The 21040-nt window shown below is 36.1% G+C and overlaps 1 protein-coding gene across 1 annotated transcript in view; it reads left to right on the forward strand.

The window, feature by feature from the left end:
• Positions 1 to 1056: 1056 nt before the first annotated feature.
• SLC30A7 (solute carrier family 30 member 7) overlaps positions 1057 to 21040 on the forward strand; it is an 81763-nt gene continuing 61779 nt past the window's right edge. The window contains exons 1-5 of the mRNA XM_079915846.1: positions 1057 to 1366; positions 1586 to 1687; positions 14560 to 14673; positions 19072 to 19159; positions 19810 to 19936. Of these exons, the coding sequence (XP_079771972.1) occupies positions 1287 to 1366; positions 1586 to 1687; positions 14560 to 14673; positions 19072 to 19159; positions 19810 to 19936 (511 nt within the window). The 5' untranslated portion in view covers positions 1057 to 1286. The remainder of the gene's footprint in view (positions 1367 to 1585; positions 1688 to 14559; positions 14674 to 19071; positions 19160 to 19809; positions 19937 to 21040) is intronic.

Here is a 21040-nt window from a genome sequence, read left to right on the forward strand (position 1 = left end):
TGCCCACAAAGAGAGAGCCTGAAGAAGAGGGCAGTCCCGGGTAGCCGCCCCTCCCTTTCGGTGACGCTCCACTTCCTGTTAGACTAAAAAGCCGTTCCCAAGAAGCTCGGTTTTGTAGTTTCTAGCCCACCTCCAAGAGCCAGTCCTCCTTTGCCCCATTTCTCCCCCCAAGGGTAACAACTTTTAATCATTCAGGTGATGGACCACCTGACCTTACCCAAACAATTTCCCAGAGAGGCGTTGGAAGAGGAGTTCCAACCACCGTGGGCGCCCAGCACTGGCCCGCCGGGCTCGCCTTTGGCGCTCCGCAAGCCCTCACGTCCCACCAACGAGTCAGTTTTCCCTGCACTTCCCTGAAACTGGTTATGGGGTTCTCACGAGAATTAGAGCCACGGCGGCGGCCTCCGGGATGACCTGGAAGTGAAGGGGACGTGTAGGAACTCGAGTTTTGGGTTATGAACGAATTGAGATTGTCGGGGAAGCAATGCCTTAACCAAACCTCAATTTCAACACGGTCTCGTAGGATCTCCTTTTAAAAGGCTCTTTTAAATACCTTTAAACATTCTTTCGGAAGACATTTATTGATTGCCTCCCGCGTGGCAGTACAGAAAGGTCAGGCACTGTTTTCGGGGGCGGGATGGGGTGGATTACTAGGATTTGGGCGCCCATGGAGTTCATCCAGCAAAACCATTCTTTGCGCTTCCTGCGGACTGGCGGCGAGAGAATATGTCGCCGCCTGGATTCTTAAGCACTGCTCTCTAATGCACCAGGATTTAATGCTAATAGGGGCAATGGCGAAAGGGCAGGCGCTGGACGCCAGCGCATCCGGGAACAAGAATGGTAGGCAGTCGGAGTGGGCGTGAGTGGGCTCACAACCTCCCAGCCAGCCCAGTCTGTGGGTGGCCATCTCAGGATTTTCTTCCTGAGTCCAGGTGGCGGGACTCCACTCCAAGTCGGCCCTTTAGACCACTTAATAGTTGCCAACTCTTTTTGCCCCCAGCAATACTCGCGCAACCCAACCCTCGTCGTAAGCCCCGCCCCACCGCGCACGTCCCTCCCTCGGCCCCGCCTTCCCCCTTTCCCGTCCCAGGACGCGTTGCGCGGCTGGGGCCGGAAGTCGGCGGGTTCTCCGGTGTGTGTCTGAATCTGTCTGTCTCGAAGCCGCGCGCGGCCCGGGGCAAGCGGGATTCCCCGATTCCCATCTGAGGCGTCACCACTGTCACTACCATCACCCACGGAGCCACTACTAGAGGGGAGTAGACCCGGCCCTTCGCCGGGCAGAGAAGATGTTGCCCCTGTCCATCAAGGACGATGAATACAAACCACCTAAGTTCAATCTGTTCGGCAAGATCTCAGGCTGGTTTAGGTGCGGAGTGCCGTATTTGCGGGAAGGGGGTGTCCGGCAGAAGGGGAAAAGGCCCAGACTTAAGGATGGCCCGAGGTCCAGGGAGGGAGCGTCAGGGACACCCTCGTTCGTGTGAGGACAGGAACGGGTGGACTGGGAGGGTCCTGAAAGGGGAACCCAACCTCCTGGTCCGGCACTCCTCTGACTTTCCCGGCTATTCCCTACTTGTGTCATGCTTAGGTCTATCCTGTCGGACAAGACGTCTCGGAACCTGTTTTTCTTCCTGTGCCTGAACCTCTCTTTCGCTTTTGTTGAACTACTGTACGGCATCTGGAGCAACTGGTAACCAAAGGGGAAAAGGGTTGGGGCGGAAGCAGCGGGTGGGGGAGACGAAGCGCTGTTTGCTTAATGCCACGTAGCTCCTCACCAGGAGGTTCAGCTCTTGCCTTTGCCACCACCTCTGCTGCTGAGTTGCTTTCTCATATCCACACCAATCTGGCACGGTTACATTTCTTAAGAGCCGAGGCCATCACGTGCAGCAGTTAAGATTTAGGTCCCCTCTTCCTTTTCCCACTTCCCCCCACTCCGTCAAACCGGAGTGACAAGTCCCCTCCTCATTTTGACAGATGGAGAGAGTCTTTTGTCCTTACTCACCTTAGCTTTGTCCACTTTCTTGGAATTGGGAGAAACGCGTTTCCTGCCACTCTGTGGGGGAGTGGCATTTGGGATTCACCCATAAACTTCCGAGAGGGAATATCTGAGGTGTTCTACTTAATTTGTTATTAGGTCTTGAAACCAGGAAGAGGTTTATAAAGGGGATATCGAAAGAAACATGTTTTCATTCTCTTTTAATTTTATGCTGAAACTGTATCATGATTTTCCTTTGGTCTTGACTGCGGTAGAAGATCCCATATAGTTTTCTAAAAGCCTTACATCTCTTGAGTTGATGGTTTTTGGTGTCACCTTTGGTTGTTTTTGTTTTTGTTTTTAACTGCAATGGAAAGAGGTCTATCCAGTGTAACTGTGAAGATGCCGTACTGTTATCCCGGTGTTTGCTGTTGAATAACTTAAGGTCTTATAAAATTGTTCAGCAACGATAATAAGATCATCTCACTTGTAGGTGTACTGATTCCTCTTTAAATATCATACTCATTTGAGAATCTCATAATAGCCAACACTTCAAAATTTTATATAAAACTTAAGTTTTTTCTTTGGGTTTCTTGAAATAGGTCTTGGACCCCAAAATAAGAACCTATACCATCTATGCTTTATTTCCTATTAATTAAATAGACTTAGTCTCTGTCCTTTAAGGTCCATTTTCAGAGAGAATTGCTGTTCTTGATTTTTATCTCTATTGAGATTGAACAATGACATTAGGTGATACCACCAGTTTTTGTGACATGTATACTTTCATATGAAAACGTGGACTTTTAAATTCAAATGTCAATTCAGTTTTATCAAAAATACTCAGCAGATTATGACGGTTATTGGTTTAGTCACCACTTAAGTGTAAAAGGCATACTGAAACATAATAAAATGTCAATATATGTAATAACCATTTTTAATCCTCTGGGAATCCGATATATGTGTCCTGTAATATTAACACCCTTCAATATATTACATGTTAATATACATGTTAATATACATGTTAAAAGCACTCTATTGTCTTAATTTGTATTGAAATAATCATACTTTATTATAAATATGTGATATTTATATTATATTTTATATTTTCTTCTTCCTAAATTATGCCATATTGTGGTATATGTGCTGGCTGTATCTTGGTTTGCCTACATACAGTTTTGCTACAATTACTTTATATTACAATACATTATATTTCACTATGGCTTTCCATTGCATAAATTACTATGTGAAATGTCTTGTTCAAGGGATTCATATTTGAAGTGCCTAAACCATCTCTTTATGGAAAGCAATTCTTTTGATCTGTAGAGATCCCTTGAGGAAATTACTAAAACCATTGTTTTTTAAGCCATTAGTCAATATTCATCAATACATAAGGAAAACATCAGTGATGCATGACTTGATCTGCCCTCAGGTAGCTTGTTCTTTTAATTTTAGGCCTTTTCTCCTCCAGTTTACTCCCTTTGTGTTATATCTTACAGATTTGTAGTCTAGCTCTGAACCACTGTCTGTCATGCCTAGATTAATTAGCAGGTATACATTTTTATGTTAACCTCCACATCCACAGTCACTTTTCCCCCAATATTAATTTTTATCAGCTAATTGGGAGTACAAATGTGTTCCCGTTGAAGCCTTGGCAGACTTGGAAATTGCTTGGGCCTTTTCAGAATCTGGCTTTTGTCTTATTTAGACACAACAAATTTTGGGCCCTTTTGTTGACTGATCAACGATTTCTTTATATGAGTAGGTTATCTCTGTTCCTAAAGGTTCAATTAGATTTTAAGTTCCTTGAGTAAATTTGTTACCAAAACTTGTTTTTTGTTTTTGTCATAGTCATTTCTGTGTTCTTTTGCATTATGTAAAAGTTAAGTTTCAAGATGTTATGAAATGTCAAGAGTTTTTTTCCATTATGGAATTAAAAGATAGATAAAACATTCTTTCTCTTCATGAATAAAGGTTCTTAGAAACATTTGATCTAGTTGCAACAAATGTTAAATAGTTTTGGTTCTTACTCAACACCTTCATTTTAAATAAGAGCTTAATTATACTTGGTTTATATTTTTGTTGGTGAAAATGTGTCATCAGTGGAGAATAGCTAAGCTCTTTGTATATTTTCCCTCATTAAATATCCAGTGCCTTTTACCTTTCTACTAGAATGTAAACTTTATTAAAATGGGATCTCTTCTGTCTTATTCAGGCACCTTAGTACTTGGTGCATAGTATGCTTAATACATGTTTACAGAATGAAATAATGAAGGAATAATGAATATATGGAATTAACCTCCCTAAACTAACCATGCTAACTACCCCATTTGGGGCAGGGTGAGGGGGACATTAAACCCTTCCTATTCTTAGTAGGAAAATGGTAGGAATACCATATGTGATCTTTCCTTCTAGGGTTCTTTTCCTTCTAGCATTTATTTTCATTTACTTATTTATCGTTGAGTAACTAATCTCATGGTAGAATGGTATATGTAAACAATGTGTTTTGTACCATCTAGGATTAGGTTCTTTCTCAAGTTTTAGAAAAACCCCAAATTAGTGATTGCCTAAACAAGATAAAACTTTATTTCCAAAGTGGCTATTAAGAGTTCCAGCCATCCTTAGCAGCAGAATGTCCAGAATGAAAAAGTATGTAAAGTGTCTTTTAAGGAGATTTATCTGGACGCTAACACACAACAGTTTTCACTGATATTTCAGTGGCTCAACCTTTGTCACATGTTCATGTCCAGTTGCAAATGCCATATTTGCTCCAGTCAACCAGGTATTCTGCTGAAAGTCAAGGATTTTTCACTAATGAAGAAAGGGAATATGTAGGCTCATGAAGTGGGACTAGAAAGAGAAATAAGCCGGTCGGACCTCTTCTACAGGTGGAAAAGTATAGGAGGCCCAGGGAGTTTTTTACTTTCCAGAGTAGCAGAAGAGCCTAGCAGTACCTGTTATCCAAGTATTTTCTACTATACGGTGATTCTTTCCCTAGTATCTTAATATAGTTTGCTTTCTTTGTTTTTATGCTCTTCTATTTTATGTTTACTTCACTGTCTTAAAATTCTTAATTTCAGTGATACTTTCTACCAAAGCTGTTACAACCATTTTCCCCCTTAGACATAGAGGAAACTCATTTAACTCTAAAGGCAAATGTCTTTGTATTAGCAAAGTAATTATGTGTTAAAGAAATGTTTTAGGCCATACCAGTCACTCATTTGGTCCTACTTCTTATAAAGTATGCCATAGCATATGTTTGTAAAGTACTTCCTTGGTTAAGAAAAAGGCTTCCATTAGTTATGTATTTTTCTATAGCATTAAAAATTTTCAATGTCTTAGACTTTTATCAACTTTTCCCTTCTCTTCCCAAAAGACATTACTTACCAGGTTATGGTGATGACTTTTGCTTTTCTATAGTTTTTTTTTCTACTTTAAAAATGTAGATTTCGATTCCATTGTGCTGAGAATTTTTCTTTACAGTAAAGGGTTATATGGAATGTAGTGGAGTTGTGGGTTTTTCACTGTAACTTTCATTAGTTTAACAACTTATACAAATATCAGGATTCTAAGGATTTTCTAATTCTTGCTAATTAATCTTTCCCCCTTTCTATCTCATGGAACCCAAGTTGATGATTCCCTTTCTTTGATTTTGAATTAATATCTAACAACCACTGTAAATATGCTGTTAGCCTAGTTACCAGTAGACCTTTAAAACATTTTTTATTGTGGAAAATGTATATAAAACTAGAGAGTTTAGTGGACTTCATGTATCCATCACCCAGCTTTAATGTTTATTAACATGTGGCCTATTTTGTTTCATCTGTTACACTTGTCACCATTGAATTGTTTTAATGCAGATACCAGATATAGTATAATTTCTTCCATAACTACTTCAGTTGAGTCTAAAACATAAGAGCCCCCCCTTTTTAACATAATCTGATGTCATTGTGACCTATAAAAATTAATAATTTATTAATATCAAATGTCCAGTGAGTGTTCACATGTCCCTTATTAAATAAATTCTTTTTAAAGTTGGTTTTACAAATCAGAATTTAAACAAGATCAATGGTATTTGGTTGATATGTCTCATACCTCTTAATTTATAGGTTCTTTCTCCCTTTCTTTGTTTTTTCCTTCAATAGACCTTAAATAAAATCTATTTCATAAGTTTCTTTTGCCAAATGTTCTGTTTACATTTATTATATTTTGCTTCAGTGATCAGGTTTCTTTTTTATATCCTAAGAAGTTTTCTTTATAAAAATGTCCTTAGAAAGTGGTCACTTAAAAAAAAAAAGTTTAAAAATACATTTTAGTGTTTAGTGTTTAAAGATAGGAGCCTAAAACGAGGGGGCTGCTTTTAGCAACTAATTTTTTTAATCAAGTCACATTTGATGTGTAAATCATATAACCTTAAATATTCTCTATGCTACCTTTATTTTCTAAGGAATTTTATGTCATGTAGTTTAAGTGATAATTCATAATCAGAAACATTTACTGATATTGAAGATGAGCAGCAAAATTGACATTCCTCATGAACACTATTTTGACATATAATAGGTGAGCAGAGAACTAGAAGTAGACTTTTTTCACATGAGTTTGCCTACATAGTTGTAACTAAGTAATTTTCCTATCATGATACCAGGTTTAGGTGAAAAGATCTCATATCACAATGCTTTAAGAGAACATGATGTTCTACAACCTCAGAAGAGGAAGTATTATTTCAGGTAGAATCATGTTTTATGTTATGCTAAAAATAAAATAACACTTTAATGACAATTAAATTTACTTAAAGTTTAAATAAAATCAAAATCTCATTTTGATGAGTATTAAAATTGCCATGCTATATCTAAGCCTCTTTAAAAGGGAACTTGATTGCTTTAGTATACAGTAGAGGTTTACCCTTTTCTTGCACTAATATATGTAGATCAATAAATCAGTAAATTTTAAAATTTATATTTATTTAGCATGAATACTTGCCTTCTTCTACAACTAATTTACAGTTATTTAGAATAAAAGTCATATATATAATAAAACCCTCCAATTAAGAAATAAAAACTTTAAAAACCACATATACAGAGAAAAAAAACCCTATTAAATATGTAGCCTAATGTCGTTGCTGAAATTGACTTTTAAATTCGGTTATAAAATCTCATGAAATCAAAGCAGGGTGGGTAAAGATTCTCATTGTCAGGTTTTACTGCAACACCACAACAATATTTTATCAGAATAGAGACAGAGTTTTCTGAAACCAAATTTTAAAAATAGCTTACTATATCAGTCCTTTATCAGAGCATAGAAAAAATCATAATGTTTTTATTGGTTTTATAACACCTTACAGAGATATTCTTCAAATGGGTCTTTCATACCTCAAAGTATAATTAAATTATTATTTTCAGTGTTACAAAGCTATTAAGGGCCAAGTGTGTAGTTTTACGGTGATTTAACTATCCAAGGAAAATCTTAAAATAACTAAATCTGAGAGGATTGCTTGGATAGCAAGAACCTTACCTTGTTCTCAGGTTTTGATTTTCTCACTCAGCCTTTTCATTTATTCACTATTTCTTATTCTGCTTTGAGTTGGGTATCAGATAAATATAGACAATACTTAAACTATCATGCATCTATATATAGTTGAATAAAATATGCAAGGTTCATGATAAAACTTAAGACATTTTCAAAATACTTTATAATGATTTTTGAGAAATTTATAAATTTTTGTTCCTTTCTGTGTGGGTGAGTAATGTGCTTTACTTGTTTCTAATTTTATAATTATCCTAAATTATAAGGAAATGTAAAAACTGCTTTTTCAACTTCTATGAAGAATGTTTTTGACTTTTAGTTTGTAGCACTTACAATTGAAGAAGGCTGTAGCATATAACCAAATATTGAGAGCTATAGATCATACTGGGAACACTAGATATTATAAGGTATTCATATTAATAATAATAGTAATAATGGGAATATCGATGTGGCTTTAATGTGACAAGCACTGTGATAAGTGTTTCATGTATATTAATTCAGTTATAACGTTTATGACATTTTTTACTGTTACCTGTTTAAATGATGGCTAAAAAATTGAGGTCCAAAGTAGTTAAACAACTTCACAGTCACAGAATTAGTAAATAGTAGAGCTGGGGTTTGAACCCAGATACTCTGACTTCCGAAGTAGTGCTCTTAACCATTCTGATGCTTCTTGCTTTTTAAAGATTGAGCTGCCGATATGCTTGCTTTCAGAAGTTGACCTAGCCTAAAGTTTCCTGATTTCTTTCCTCAGCTCTGTCCAGTCTGCTGATAAGCCAAGTGGAAGAATTCTTCATCTCTGATGCCTTGTTTTTTGTTTCTAGCATTTCCATTTAATCTCCTTTTTTTTTGTACTTCCCATTTCTCTGCTGAAATTTCGCATTGATTCATGCATTTTTCCCCACCTTTTCCATAGATCCTTTAATGTATTAATTATAGTTCTGATAGTTCCAGTATCTGGGCCAGCATCTTGGTCTGATTCTGTTGACTGCTTTATCTCTTCACAACGAGTTATTTTGCTTGCTATTTTTTGTGTTTCTTGAAATTTTTTATCAAAACCTTGACATTGTGAGTAGAGATCAGTAGATATTGAGGTAGTAGTATTTATGACTAGGAATAGACATGCATCTTCCGACAGGCGATTAGGCCTTTTGTTTCCAGTATTCTTCATATGCATGTGTCACAGAAGTTCTCTCTTCATGCTCAATGCACCCTCCCCCTGCCAAGCTATAGACTGCTGTTGATTGTTACTCAGTGTAAGGTTTGTGGTGAGGGCAGAGGGGCATTCATTAACTTGACCAAGCCTCAGTCTTAGGCAGGCCCTGTGAGTCTGGGCCTCAAGGGTATGTTTTTTGGTTTGTTTTTCTTTTGTTTGTTTGTTTGTTTTTAACATTTTTTCCTTCCTTTGGTGACAGCTAAAGTCTGTCACATTTATGTAGATGGTCTTGGGTGAGAGTGAGTTTCCTGCTCCTTTGGTCAGAGCAAAACATCTGCTTTGTGTTGGTACAGGATCCTCTGCCCAATAGGATTTCCTGCCCCCCCCCCCCAAGTAGCTTTTTTTTAAAGCATGTATAATACAAATCTTTAACATCACAAATAATATGTTGCTTCATGTATCTTGTAAGAACTTTATAATAATACACTTCCATTTCCTTCTATCCTGTATGCTATTATTATTATTAATTTTTTTTTTTTTTTTTTTTTGGCTGTGTTGGGTCTTCGTTGCTGTGCGTGGGCTTCTTATTGCAGTGGCTTCTCCTGTTGTGGAACACGGGCTCTAGGTGTGTGGGCTTCAGTAGTTGTGGCGCACGGGCTTAGTTGCTCTGCGGCATGTGGGATCCTCCCGGACCAGGGATCAAACCCATGTTCCCTGCATTGGCAGGTGGACTCCCAACCACTGTGCCACCAGCGAAGTCCCTGCGTGCTATTATTGCCATACACTTCACGTTTATGTAAACCCTACAATACAGTGTTCCTATTTTGGCTTTATACCGGAGGTTAGCAAACCTTTTCTGTTGAGAGCAGATAATAAATATTTTAGGCTTTAAGGGTCATAAGATCTCTGTTACAGTTTCTCCATTCTACTGTTACAGCACAGAAGCAGCCATAGACAGTGTATAAGCAGATGAGCATAACTGTGTTTCAGTGAAACTTTATTTACAAAAATGAATGGTGGTCCAGATTTGGCTTGTGGGCCATAGATTGCTCACCCTGCCTTAGACTGTCAGATATGGTTTTTTAAAACAGCTTTATTGAGATATAATTCATATACCTTAAAATTCTTCCATTTATAGTCTACTTTTGAATGGCTTTTAGTATAGTATTCACAAAGTTGTAAAACCATCACAACAGTCCATATTGGAACACTTTTATTACTGCAAAAGGAAACCTTGCACCCCTAGCCATCACCCTCCAATTCTCTCATCTCCTGATCTGCCCCAATTCTAGGTAATCACTAATCTATTTTCTATCTCTATATATTTGCCTATTCTGAACATTTCATATAAATGGAATCATTTGCATATGCTCTTTTGTGACAGTTTATTTCAGTTAGCATAATGGTTTCAAGGGTTATCCATGTTCTACATGTATCATTATTTCATTTATTTTTATTACCAAATACTATTCCAGCAGTGTGTGAGGGTTCCAGTTTCTCCACCAACACTTGGGATTATTGGGCTTTTTTTTTTTTTCTTTTTTTTTTTTTTTTCTCTTTTAAAGGTCTTTAATTCAGTTATTTATATGCCAGGAGGGCTTTTTTATTGTAGTCATCATAGTGCATGTGAAGTTGTTTCTCATTGTTTTGATTTGCATTTCCCTGCATTGTAGTTAATGATGCTGAGTAACTTTTCTAGTGCTGATTGGGCATTTGTATGTCTTCTTTGGAGAAATGTCTATTCAGATCCTTTGTTCATTTAAAAAATTGGATAATTTCTCTTTTTGAAGATTTTTAAGAATTCTTCATATATTCTGGATATAAGCCCCTTGTCAGATATATGATTGGCAGATATTTCCTCCCACTTGTGTACTGTCATTTCACTTTGTTTATATGTCCTTTGAAGCATGGAAGTTTTAAAATTTCAATGATGTCCAGTCTGTTACTTTTTTTCTTTTGTTGCTTGTGCTTTTGATATCATATATAAGAAACCATTGCCCAATCCAAGGTTGTGAATACGTTAGCTTTTATGTTTAGGTCTTTGATCCATTTTAGGTTAACCCTTGTGTATAATATGAAGTAAGGGTCAAAAATCATTTCCTGCATGTGGATATCCAGTTGTGTCAGTGTTGCAAACACTATTCTTTCCACCATTGAACTATTTTGGCATCCTTGTCAACAAACAGTTGACCATAAATGTGTGAGGGTTTACTTCTGAACTCTAAATTCCATTCTACTGATCTATACGTTTATTCTTATTCCAGTACCACATTGTTTTGATTTCTGTAGCTTTATAATAAGTTTTGAAATTAGGAAGTGTGAGTCCTCCAACTTTGCTTTTCTTTTTCAATACTGTTTTGGCTATTCTATATCTCTTGCTTTTCCATATGAGTTTTAAGATCAGCTTGTCAATTTCTCCAAAGGGGTCAGCTGGGATTTTGATGGAGAGTGAGTTGAATCTGTAGATCAATTGAGGAAGTATTGCCATCTTAACAGTATTGTCTTCTGATCCATAAACATGGACGTCTTTCCATTTATTTAGGTCTTCTTTAATTTTTTTCCAACAATATTTTATAGTTTCCAGAGTATAGCTTTTATACTTTTTTTGTTAAATTTATTCCTAATTATTTTATTCTTTTTGATGCTATTGTAAATGGAAATTTTTTAAATTTCATTTTTGTGCATCACGTTATATAGGAATATAATTCATTTTTGTATGTTGATCTTGTATCCTGCAACCTTGCCAGACTCATTTATTAGTTCTAATAGTTTTTTAGTAGAGTCTTTAAGATTTTGTATATACAAGATCATGCCATTTGCAAATAGAGATAGTTTTACTCCTTCCCTTCCAGTCTGGGTGCCTTTTATTTCAGTTCCTGCCTAATTGCCCTTGTTACACCCGCTAGTACAATGTTAAATAGAAGTGGTAAGGGGACGTTTTTATCTTGTACCTGATCTTAGGGGAAAGCATTCAGTCTTTGGCCACTAGTGATGCTGATGTTAGCTGTGGGGTTTTCGTAGATGCCATTTATCAGTCCAGGAAGTTCCCTCTATAGCAAGTTTGTTGAGTGTTTTCATCATAAAAGTGTTGGATTTTGTGAAATGCTTTTCTGCATCTATTAAGATGATTATGTGGGTTTTGTCCTTCATTCCATTGATATGATGTAGTATATTGATTGATTTTCATGTAGTTAACCAACCTTGCATTGTTGGGATAAATCCCACTTGGTTGTAGTGTATACTTTTTTATATATCGCTGAATTTAATTTGCTAGTATTTTGTTGAAGATTCTTGTGTGTATTTGCAAAAACTACTTGTCTGTAGTTTCTTTTCTTGTGGTGTCTTTTGTCTGATTTTGGTATCAGGGTAATGCTTATACAATGAGTTGGGAAGTATTCCTTCATCTTTTGTTTTTTGGAAGAGTTTGTAAGGGATTGAATTTTTTGTTTTTTTTTTTGCGGTACGCAGGCCTCTCACTGCTGTGGCCTCTCCTGTTGCGGAGCACGGGCTCCGGACGCGCAGGCTCAGCGGCCATGGCTCACGGGCCCAGCTGCTCTGCGACACGTGGGATCCTCCCGGACCGGGGCACGAACCCACGTCCCCTGCATCAGCAGGCGGACTCTCAACCACTGCGCCACCAGGGAAGCCCGGGGATTGATATTTATTGTTCTTTAAATGTTTGGTAGGATTTACCAGTGAAGCCATCTGGGCCTGGGCTTTTCTTTGTTGAAAGTTTTAAAATTATTAATTTAATCTGTTTCCTTGTTATAAATCTATTTAGATTTTTTTTTGACCCAGTTTTGCTAGATTGTTTCTAGGAATTTGTTTATTTCATCTAAGTTATCTAATTTATTGGTTTATATTTAGTTGTTCATAGTATTTTCTTATAATCCTTCTTTCTATAAAGTCAGTAGTAGTATCTCACTTTCATTGCTGATTTTAGTACTTTGAGCCCTTTCTCTTTTTTCTTGGTCAGTTTATTTAAAGGTTGTGAATTTTACTGATATTTCCAAAGAACCAATTTTTGGGTTATTGTTTTTTCCTCTTTTTTTCTATTCTCAATTATCTTTTAAAGATACTAAAATAAAGTTATTTTTAATATTTTTACACCTATTTATCATTTTCAGTGATCATCATTCAAGGCTAAGTTTCCATCTGGTATCATATTGGACTTAAAGAACTTTTTATTCTTGTAGTTCAGATCTGCTGGCAGTGAATTCTCTCAGTTTTGGTTGTATTAAAAATCTATTTTATCTTCATTTTTGAAAGATATTTTGCTAGATATAGAATTTTAGGTTGACGCTTTTTTTTTCTTTCAATACTTTAAAGACATTACTTCATTGCCTTCTGCCTTGAGTAGTTTCTGATGCAAAATATGCTATTAATCTTACCTTTGTTTTTCTGTATCCAATTTTTCTTTCTTTCTTTTTTTTGGTTGTTTTCAAGATTTTCTCTTTCTGTTGGGTGTTCAGCAATTTGTGAGGTATGTAGGGTTTTCCCCTTGCTAGTACTTCATTAAGCTTCTTGGATATGTGATTTGTTTTTTGTTTTTCATTAATTTTGGGAAACTCTTCAAGCATTTTCTCTTTAAATGCTCTTTCTACCCTATTCTTTCTTCTCTATTACTGAGAATCCAAATACATGTATTTTAGTCTGTTTGATGCTTTGATAGGTTTTGAATGTTCTTTTTTATTTTTTTTCTTTTTCATTCCTTTTCTTCTTTGTGTTTTACTTTGGATAATTTGTTTTGACCTGATGCTTTCTCTCTGTGTCCTGTCTGCTCAGAAGCTCATGTATGTTATTTTTAATCTTTAATACTATGATATTTTAAAAGTTTTTATCACTTCCATTTGATTATTTTATAGTTTCTATCTCTGTGGAAAGTCCCTGTTTGTTCATAAATTTTCTCCAGCTTTGTACCACATCCTTTAACATATTAATCATATTTGTTTTAAAGCCCCTATTACAATCTAATCTCTGGGACTTTTCTGCTTCTGATTCTGTTGACTGTTTCAGCTCTTAACAATGGGTCTTATTATTTTGTTTCCTTGATCTTGTTATATGCCTTATAAATATTTATTGAGTGCTGCATATTATGTTTAAAAGAGTAATAGAGACTGAGGTTAGTAGTATTTATGCCCAGAAACGTGCACGCCCTTTTCCTTTTGTTTTGTTTTGTTTTGTCAGCATGGGGGTTTTGAACTTATCTGATCAATAGTTGAGCTGGGCTTTTGTGTTGTGGTATATTGCTAGTTAATGTCAACAAGCCACAGATGTCACATTTTTCCAGAGGCTTCTACCACTTTGTGCTTAGTGTAGGATTTTGAGTACTGGAGGGTTTTCTCAGTGTTCTTGTTTCACTCTCAGTTTTCAGCAAGCCCTGCATACCTGTGCCACAAGGGAGTCTCTCCGTGCTCTTGCTTGACTCTCAGAGGTAGATTGCTGTTGTCTTTTACTTTAGGCAAGGCTTTGGGTGGGGAAGTGGGGGGATGAATATTTCATTCTCCTGTTGCAGCCTCAACATTAGGTAGGCCCTTTCCCCCTGAGTGTCAGAGTAGGTGTTATTAATGTTCCTGCCCATTTCCCCACCCCTCCCTGCAGCCGTGTATCAAGAAAAGGAGGAAGGGTCCTGCACCTCTTCCAACAGCTGACCTTAGCTAGTCATCAGAGGGCGGACAGATGCCTATCCTTCTTTCAGTAGCAGCTGGGCTTTTCCTTTGGCAAGGGGTATGAGGGTTTCTTCTTAGATGCTTAAAAGTTATCTTTAATGTTTTTCAATATATCATATTTTAATGTTGTCTTTTTAGAAGATTAGTTCCTGATGAGCAGAGGCTGGATCTTAGATTTTTAGAAAAGGATGACTACTATTTGCTTATTATTATAATATGCCAATGTGTTTGTTCTTTTCCAGCTTAGGTTTGATTTCCGACTCTTTTCACATGTTTTTCGATAGCACTGCCATTTTGGCTGGATTGGCAGCGTCCGTTATTTCAAAATGGAGAGATAATGATGCTTTCTCTTATGGGTAAGACTTTTTAAAATCATTTTTATTGAAGTATAAGAAATACAGAAAATAATATATAAAACTCAAGCTCAATGAATTTTCACAATTGAATACATTTGTCTAACTTGAACCCTTGAAAACCCCTCATGCCTCCTTCTAGTTCTTTAACACTCACCTTCCCGCTTTCCTAACTCCATAGGTGACTTTTGCCTGTTTTTGGACAATATATAATTGGAATCTACAATGTGTACTTTTTTTTTTTGCATCTGAGTTCTCTTGCATCTTGATTTTACCAGAAATTTTCAGGTGAGATTGTTACTAGATAGGGAAATTTCTCAACTCTTAATCTATTTTTTTGGTTTTGTTTTTTTTTGAAGAAAGGAAAAAGAGAAAGTTTCAGTATATGAAAATGGTCATGTTTCTTCAGTTTTCTTTTTTGGTTGATATTTTGTTTACTTATTGTCTTCAGCTCTGCTTTTATGTAAAGTACTTCCCCTACTTTTGCTGAATATGTACAATTAACTAAATATTTGGAAAGTGTTTTTATGCCGAAGGGGCTACTAGGGGTTACTAGGCTAGTAAGGGTTTTTTTTTATGTTTTATGTTTTTATGCCGAAGGGGTTACTAGGCTCACTTCTGAGCCTAGTAACGTTAGAGGCAGAGTTTGCTTTCTGCCATCTCTGATTGGGGGCAGCAATGGAGTTTCCATTATTTGATTTACTCTGCCTGAGTGTTTTCTCTTTTTTTGAGCTCATAGACTGTTTTACAATGTAATTATATTTATGTGTAAATAAGTAGCGCTCAGAACTAATATCCTCTTTCTCTTTCTCTCTCCCACCCACTTTCTCGTTCCTGCTCCCCCCTCTCACCTGCTTACTTATTGACTATTGCCCTGTCTCTTCCCCTCCCCTCGCTTTCCCTTGTGAGTGCTGTCTTGCACTCCCTCCTGTCTTTGCTGTCTTTCCTGTTTTCACTCCATCTCTCATTTGTCTCCCCATACTCATACTCATTCTCTCCCTTTTACTTCTAAACTCCCTTCTCTCCTGTTCTTTCTTTCTAGTTACTTGGGTCTGTGCTCATGGTCTTTTTCTCTCCCTCTCCCTTCTACTCTCCATTCTCCCTTTCTCCCTCCCTCTCTTCTTTTCTCTTATTCTTTGCTTTCTCCTACTCTTCCTCTATGCTGTAGCACTGTATGGCTAAGACTCTTTCTCATCCCATCTTCCCCACCCCTTAACCTCTTCAGCTGTAGTTGTTTTTTTTTTTTTTCCTCTCCCTTTCCCAGGCTCTCTTTCTTTCTTTCCCTGATTCTCCTTGCCTGTGCACTTTCTTTCCTGTGCAGTTCCTCTCATTCTCTCTCTTCCGTTCACATCCACCCTCTTACATGCACTGTTTCTTGTGCCCCTGGTTCTCTCTTCTACTGGTGCTCCCCCACTACTTCCTCTTTCTTTCTAGCTTTGCTTTCTAGCTAGCTTTGTTCTTGAGTAATTACACACTCTCTGCTTCTTGCACGTGCTCTTGTTCTCGTCAGATGTTTATTGAGGGCCCAATATGATTTGAATACTTTGCTACTTGTAATGATATAAAAATGAATAAGATATGACGTCTGCCTTGGAGGAACTTGTGGTCTGATGGGGAAACAGTTCTGTAAAAATCCTATGATAAATATACATTGTGTGACAAGTGCTAAAAGAGAGATATGTGAAATTCTGTGACAGGACTTGCTGATTTGGGGTATAACCCAAGTGGTATGATTACTTGTAACATTATAAAAAGTGAGACAAAAAATAGTATTATGTTATATTTATAGAGCAAGAGATCCTGTTTATTTATAAATCCAAACAGCTCAAAAGCTCAGAAAAGAACCTATTCCATGGCATTGTATAATCAAAAGACTCTTAAGTATATTTTGAATTACTAAAGGTTGTATGTGAAGTTATAATTTTGTGTTGGAAAATTAGTAATTCATACATATTTTACATAAAAATATCTAATTAGAGTATCTTATTAAGCAATCTTCTTGGATAGACAGTAACTAACTATAAGAATTCTCAATTCCTTAATTCTTAGGGTATCTATTGTTTTCTATTTAGAATGCATAATCTCCTGGTATAAGATAGTTTTTATAAATAGCTTTGAATACCTTCAGTACCATAGCAGGTTTTACTGATTCAACTTTAAAATATACGAGAGTAATATTCTTGACATTTTTAAATTTGTTTATCCTGTCTTCTCCTTATTTGCTTTTTTTTCTTTTGAGAAGGGAAAAATTAGGGGAAAAAAGCTGATGTAACATTTGAAACTATTAGTAATTGCTATAGTAGTAAGTAGCAGCAGTAAATGTAGGTGTCAGTATAACAGAATTACACTGAGTAGGCTAAGCCAGTGATGAATCCCCAAACCCCTAATTCAGTATGATCAGAATAGCAGGCTGACTGCAATAGTAGAAACCATAGGCAGAATCTGAAAGGCAGCAAAAACTTTTCAGTATTTTTTTTATGTAAAGTCATCTCTGTGTATTGTCACACTCCTAATTTTGAAATAGCAAAGCTAGAATAAAAGTAATACATATCTGGGGCTTCCCTGGTGGCGCAGTGGTTGGGAGTCCGCTTGCTGATGCAGGGGACGCGGGTTCGTGCCCCGGTCCGGGAGGATCCCACATGCCGCGCGGTGGCTGGGCCCGTGAGCCATGGCCGCTGATCCTGCGTGTCCGGAGCCTGTGCTCCGCAATGGGAGTGGCCACAACAGTGAGAGGCCCGAGTACCGCAAAAAAAAAAAAAAAAAAGTAATACATATCTGATAGGTAGATAGATGCATATGTGCATGCTTATATACATATGTACATATATTTGTATCTTTTTCTCCCTGGCTAAAGAATCCACATACCATCATACTAAATAGGCAATAGCACATTCATGGATCGTATGTTTTAATTCCAAGACTCAGTCTGTGCAGGTAAACACAGTGTGTTTGGAAAAGCAAGTGTGTCTAGATTTCACAAGTTTTTCATTTTAATCCTGCAGTCAACTTTAGCAAATATATTAAACCTAATTAAAATCACTTTAGCCCAACAATTTATCAGAATTTATGGAGTACCTACTAAGCTAAGCATTAGGGACAAAAAGATGCCTGAAAAATACTCCTGCCTTTGATCTTGAAATCTAATGGAACTCAAGGACAAAAGGCTTTCCATCAAGCATTAGCTATGGGATTAGAAGGGTGGGTTAAAAGAAAGTATTTTTTATTTCTTGGACAGTAACACTGTTGATATATTAGATAAATTCCTAAGTGTGGATTGTGGAAAGCAGGCAGTGAATTCTTTGAATTTAATGAAAAAAAAGTGTTTGCTTTGACAAATAAGATATTAATTTAATTCACATATATGTATTAGAAGGTAGACATATGCAGTATTTCTGAGTGTAGAAATATACACTATGTTGGAATGTACTTAACAGACAAGCTTCAACATAACCATATGGAGTATATTTTAAAGAATTTTTTCTCTTTAAAAATATTTTTTGCAGTGAAAATTGTATTATCTAGAAATTAACATAGAAAGCTAGGAAGTCTAGCTTTTTGATGCTCCTGTTACATTGTTCAAGAACCAGAGTCATTAATTGCTGTCAGCACCCTTTAAATAATGTCTGAACATGTAAAACTGCCAAGTTAAAGTTGTTTTAATGACTTTAACTAAGCCAAATATACCTCATGGAAAAATAAAATCTTTCCCCAATGCTTCACACAGGTAGGAAGCAGAAAGCTTCAGAAGCCCATGGAGAAAAAGAGAGGTATTTTAAAAATAGTTTAATTAGAATTATGTGAAGCTAGAATTGATTCTAAAAATAGGTAATTGAAAAGTTTTTGTTAAATTTATTAATCTTAGAAGAAGAGTGATAGAAATATAAATCTCAAGTTGTCTCTGGGATAATTCAGAAATAATTATGTTTTCCTTCAGTCAAAGCTCCCCTTGCCAAAGATTTGAAAGCTGAAAGGTACAAAGCAGAAAGCATAAGGAGTTCTTAGAAAAGAAGGAATTAACAAGTTATAAAAAGCCCTTTTTCAAGGTCTCTTCTTCTACTTTTTATCTTTGTATCCTTCCTTCTTTGCCCACTTATCTGGTCCTGTCCTTCCTTCTCCACTGGCAGCTTGAGATTTATATTTCTGTGAAAGGTCTGTCTAAACCTACTTACTCTAAAAATGTCTTTTGTAGAAATCTATATATTTTATGGCATTCTGCTGTTAAATATAACTCATAATTTTATTTTCTCAATTTTATGCTATATGTACAATAAAACATACTATAAACACTGGGACTTTGTTGGCTGCTTATAACCATATAGTATGGTTTAGGACCTCTGAATATATGAATTTGTGATTTGATTTTTAAGAACTAACTTAATTCAGTTGTTTGCTCTTCTTTAGGTATGTTAGAGCGGAAGTTCTGGCTGGTTTTGTCAACGGCCTGTTTTTGATCTTCACTGCTTTTTTTATTTTCTCAGAAGGAGTTGAGGTATAGTAGATAATAATTAGAGTCAGTAAATTATGTTTCTATAATGAAAATATTTACTAACTAAAGATACTTGTAATAGAGCTATTTTTCACACTATCATTATTTATTGAGGCCAGTCTTGGATTAGATAAAATATTATGTGTGTACAGGAGGAACTTATAAAGTAATTGAAAAAATTATATGTGAAACTACTTCAAATTGAAAACAAATAATAGTGCTTTACAAGCTGTGAATGAAGTGTTGACACTTTATGAAAAGTAAACACACAGTCCCTGTAGTGAGGTCTGTCGGAAGAGTTCTTAAGATAGAATGTGAGGATTTTGCCAATGAATCTTGAATGTTTTGTATATTAAAACAAGTAAAGAGAAAATTTAAAGATTAATCAACTGAAAATTAATGACAGTATTTTAAGATTCTGAAGAAGGATGGTTTTAGTCCAAATGTTCATGCTTTTAAATGTATTTATTTAAGAAAAGTAACTGTTACCTTTTCTACAGTATGTGAGCAATGGTTTTATTTTTATTAACTGTTTTGGCAGATAATTTTGGAGTGATTTTAATTCTGAAAATAACTAAAAATTTTTTTAAATTTACCAGTTGATCAGTCAGAAATTATATCAATGCAATTTGTTTGTATTCTGTATTTTCTAGAGAGCATTAGCCCCTCCAGATGTACACCATGAGAGACTGCTTCTTGTTTCAATTCTTGGGTTTTTGGTAAACCTAGTAGGAATATTTGTTTTCAAGCATGGAGGTCATGGACATTCTCATGGCTCTGGTATGATGGTTAGAACCCTTTGTTTCTTCATTTCTGGTTTCTGTCATAGTCACTTTTGAAAATTGATAATTTTTAAAGTTTAACTTACTATACTGACTTTTAATAAAGAAAGTAATATGTTAATAGACTCATATTAATGTCTTCCTGAACAATCCTTCCCGCTTCTCCATGTCCCTCCCTCTTAGTGGCTTCTCAGAGTTGTACATGTTATCAGCTTGGTGTGGATACTTCCAGACCTCTGTAGCTTATCTGTTTAGTATGATATCATTTATATAAAACAAACAAATATCAAAACCACAGTACAAATCTAGTTACTAAAAAGTTACAGTGTATGGGGGTATGAAATTTATCATACAATCTGTCTTTGAGATCCTTCCACCTGGTATCCATCAGTGTACCTTCTCTTGTTAACAGAAACACAAAACTCCATGGTGTGGGTTACCATGGTTTATTTAACCAGTCTTCTATGGATTTAAGTCGTTTCTTGTTTTTCGCAGTTCCATATGAAGCATATCCTTGTGAACACATGCAAGTGTTTTTCCAAAGCTGTGCTATCCTATACAGTAGTCATTAGTCACATGTGACTATTTAAGTTTACATTATGGTTAATTAAATTTAATAAAATTAAGAATTCAGTTCCTCAGTTATACTAATTATATTTCAAGTGCTCAGTAGTCACATAGGGCTACCATTTGGACAGCAAATGTAGAAGATTTCCATCATCACAGAAAGTTCTTTGAATTGCAGTCTGCTGGAATATGAGTAGAATTGCTGGAACACAGGATATCTAGTGTCAATAGATGTTAGCAATTTGCCCTCCAAATGACTCATTCCCTTTTACCCCAGCAAAAAATTCAAGCACTAGTATTCTGTCACCCATATCAAAAGTTAATATTATGGGTTTAAAACCATTTTGGTGATATTTTGATAAAAATGGTATCATTTTATTTGGTATTTCTTTGCCTAGTAGTGTGGTTGAAAATCTTTCTGTATGTTTTTAGGCCATTCAGATTTTTTCCTTTTCTGGAATTGTCCCCCCCTTTTTTTTTTTTGCCTGTTTTTCTTATTGTTAATCCACTTACAAGCATTTTTAATATATTTTGT

Source organism: Stenella coeruleoalba (genome assembly GCF_951394435.1).
Source record: "Stenella coeruleoalba genome assembly, chromosome: 1".
In the NCBI taxonomy this organism is placed as follows: domain Eukaryota; kingdom Metazoa; phylum Chordata; class Mammalia; order Artiodactyla; family Delphinidae; genus Stenella; species Stenella coeruleoalba.